At 51.6% G+C, this 2,570-nt stretch overlaps 1 protein-coding gene across 1 annotated transcript in view; it reads right to left on the bottom strand.

The window, feature by feature from the left end:
• The window catches only part of UMODL1 (uromodulin like 1), a 70,546-nt gene that overhangs the window by 17,378 nt on the left and 50,598 nt on the right, over positions 1-2,570 (bottom strand). Inside the window, exon 13 of the mRNA XM_011372874.1 lies at positions 627-739. Within this exon, the coding sequence (XP_011371176.1) occupies positions 627-739 (113 nt within the window). The remainder of the gene's footprint in view (positions 1-626; positions 740-2,570) is intronic.

A 2,570-nucleotide genomic window follows, 5' to 3' on the forward strand; every position in this document is an offset into this window, starting at 1 on the left:
ACGTGAATGAATCTTGAACACAATGCTCCGTGACATAAGCCAGATAGCAAAGGTCACGTTTCTACGACGTGCCGAGAACAGGCAAACCCGTAGAGACAGGAGGCCCCTTAGTGGTTGCCAGGCCCGAGAGGAGGAATGAGAGCCACTGCTGATGGGTGCGGGCTTCCTTTTTGGGGTGACAGAAATGCTCTGGAATTACATGCTCGTGACGGTCACACAGTGTCGCGGATACAATCTAAGCCACTGAGCTGTGTACTTTAAAACGATGAGTTTTATGGCGCATGAAACGGATCTCACTTTTTTTTTTAAATTTTCTTTTTAAGGCGGGGGAGGGGCTTTCTGCTTCAAGGGGTCCCGCCCCGATGAAGACGGTTCGCTGAACGGGGAACAGTGGGAGGCGAGGGTGCCGCAGAGGAAAAGGTGTGCCTCCCACCCACTGACGTGTCCTTTTCATGGCAGATCCAAGGACAAGGCAGGCACCATGCCAGAGCTGGAAGTCCAAGCTTCCTTCGGAAGCAAGGGGTCCACAGAACTATGGCTTTAAGTCCTACTTGGCTGCAGCTCGGATCCTACCCGCCTCCTCCTACACATCCCGAAAGGAAATAAGGCCAAGTTCACCAACTTACCACCCTAAAGAACAGCTCCAGGAAGCCTTGGGCCTCCTTGCTGCTGGTGTCGGCAAAGGCTTCTGAATACCGGACGTTTGTTATTCTGACTTGTCCACTGAGCTTCCGGGCCGCTGAAGGACGAAGAACAAACATGTGATCATGTCTTTTTGTTTTTCCCCCTTATCATACGAACTTACCCTATTTATTTCCGTGTTTGTCACTCTGAGGCATAAAACAGAAGCCTTTAGCATGTCTAAATACTGTCTAAAAGATATCTGTAACATTAGATCTGGTTTCTTAGGGAGCAATTTCGGTTTTCATGGATTCGTGAACGGATTTCTAGCTGTTAAATACAATTCCTTCTCTCAGAATTTTGTGCTATCTTGTTTTTCTATGTGCTATCCCATTGCTAGCAGTCTGGGGTTCTCTATGTATTGTAAACATTCTCTTTGCTTTTTTTACTCTCTATACTTCCAAGACATTCTATTGATTAATAATCTGATTTTTATGGAAGTTATATGGAAGGAGGAGAGGGTCTCTCGTAATATTTTTGAAGCTAATTTAAATATTTGACTTCGCGCGAGGAAATGATTAACTGACAAAATTAAATCCATTTTGATTCAGATGGTTATCAGCCAACTAGCAGTTATAAAAACCGCTACTAGCCGAACAAGGATCAGAAGAAACACACATAGGACAATTAGTCGCGCCTCATCTAGACGGTTTCTATAACATAGAAGAAGCATCTCTGCCGTGTCAACACGTAGGTTATAATTATCAGTCGACTCTTTTTCTTTTTAATGTTTCTTCACCTTTCGTCTCCGCCCTCCCCCCTCCCCTCCCCATGTGGCGACCATCCGCTTGTTCTGTGTATCTGTGGGTCTGTGTCTGCTTTGTTTGCTCATTTATTTTGTTTCGAGACTCCGCATGTATGTGAAATCATGCAGTATACATCTTTCTCTGTCTGACTTGACTTAGCATATAACTTCTATCTTAATAATAGTCTCTTCGTGTTGGCCGTGAAGAGCCTGGCACTCACAGACACAGCCCTCCAGATTCCAGGATGCTGAGACAAAGCCTGGGGAACCTTCCGGAGCCTGTGGACCCAGCTCGGCCCCTGCAGCTCTCCACTCCCTGCCTGTGCCATTATCGGAGCTTAGAGTGTCCACGCAGTGTGCCAGCAAGCCGGACAACTTCCAGAAGGAAGAAAGGGCCAGGGCCGCAGGGGCCAACCTGGACGCAGGGTGGCCTCGCCCTGCCTCTGCTCGGAGCCCGCGGCCGAGTGCACAGAGGCCCTGGCCCGCCAGCTCTTCCTCCCAGCAGCCCTGCTGGTGTGGCGCTCGGCTGCACCTTCGAGGGGTGCGTGCTACTGGGACTGGTCAGGGAACCCTGCTCAGCCACAAGCCAGCTCCCCACACGGCAGCCGTCCCTGTTCCTGTTCAGCCCATCGCTGTCACCTGTCACCGGGGAGCTATGAAGCCCCGCTACTGGCCGGTGTTCCAGGCGTGGAGGACAAGGACAGGGTTGCCCCGTCAGCAGCTGAGAGACCCTCTGCCCCGCTGTGAGACAAACCACAAAGCCGTCCGCCCGCATTCCTGCATGAGCCCAGACCCCATGGACACCTGGGGGCCGGTGTGCAAACTCAGGACAACTGGAGCGTGAGACCTGGTCCAAAGCTGTCAGGAGCCGGACAGGTGCATGGGGAGAGCAGATGTGGGCCCACCTCAGGCTTGGCAGCTCCCCCTCCCATGGACGAGACCTTCAGAGGCCAGCCCGATGCTGAATACCCGGGACCAGCACTCAGACCCCGGCCGACCCCGGCCGACCCTTTTCCCGCTCGCCGACACGGACTATCATTTGATCTTCCAGTCCTTGGGTAATTAGCGCTTTAAAGTATATAAACAAAAGTTCTGAACTTCTCTGACTGCGCCCTTAGGCATCTCCCAAGGGGTGTGCACCCCA

Source organism: Pteropus vampyrus, unplaced genomic scaffold, assembly GCF_000151845.1.
Source record: "Pteropus vampyrus isolate Shadow unplaced genomic scaffold, Pvam_2.0 Scaffold214, whole genome shotgun sequence".
NCBI classification, from domain to species: domain Eukaryota; kingdom Metazoa; phylum Chordata; class Mammalia; order Chiroptera; family Pteropodidae; genus Pteropus; species Pteropus vampyrus.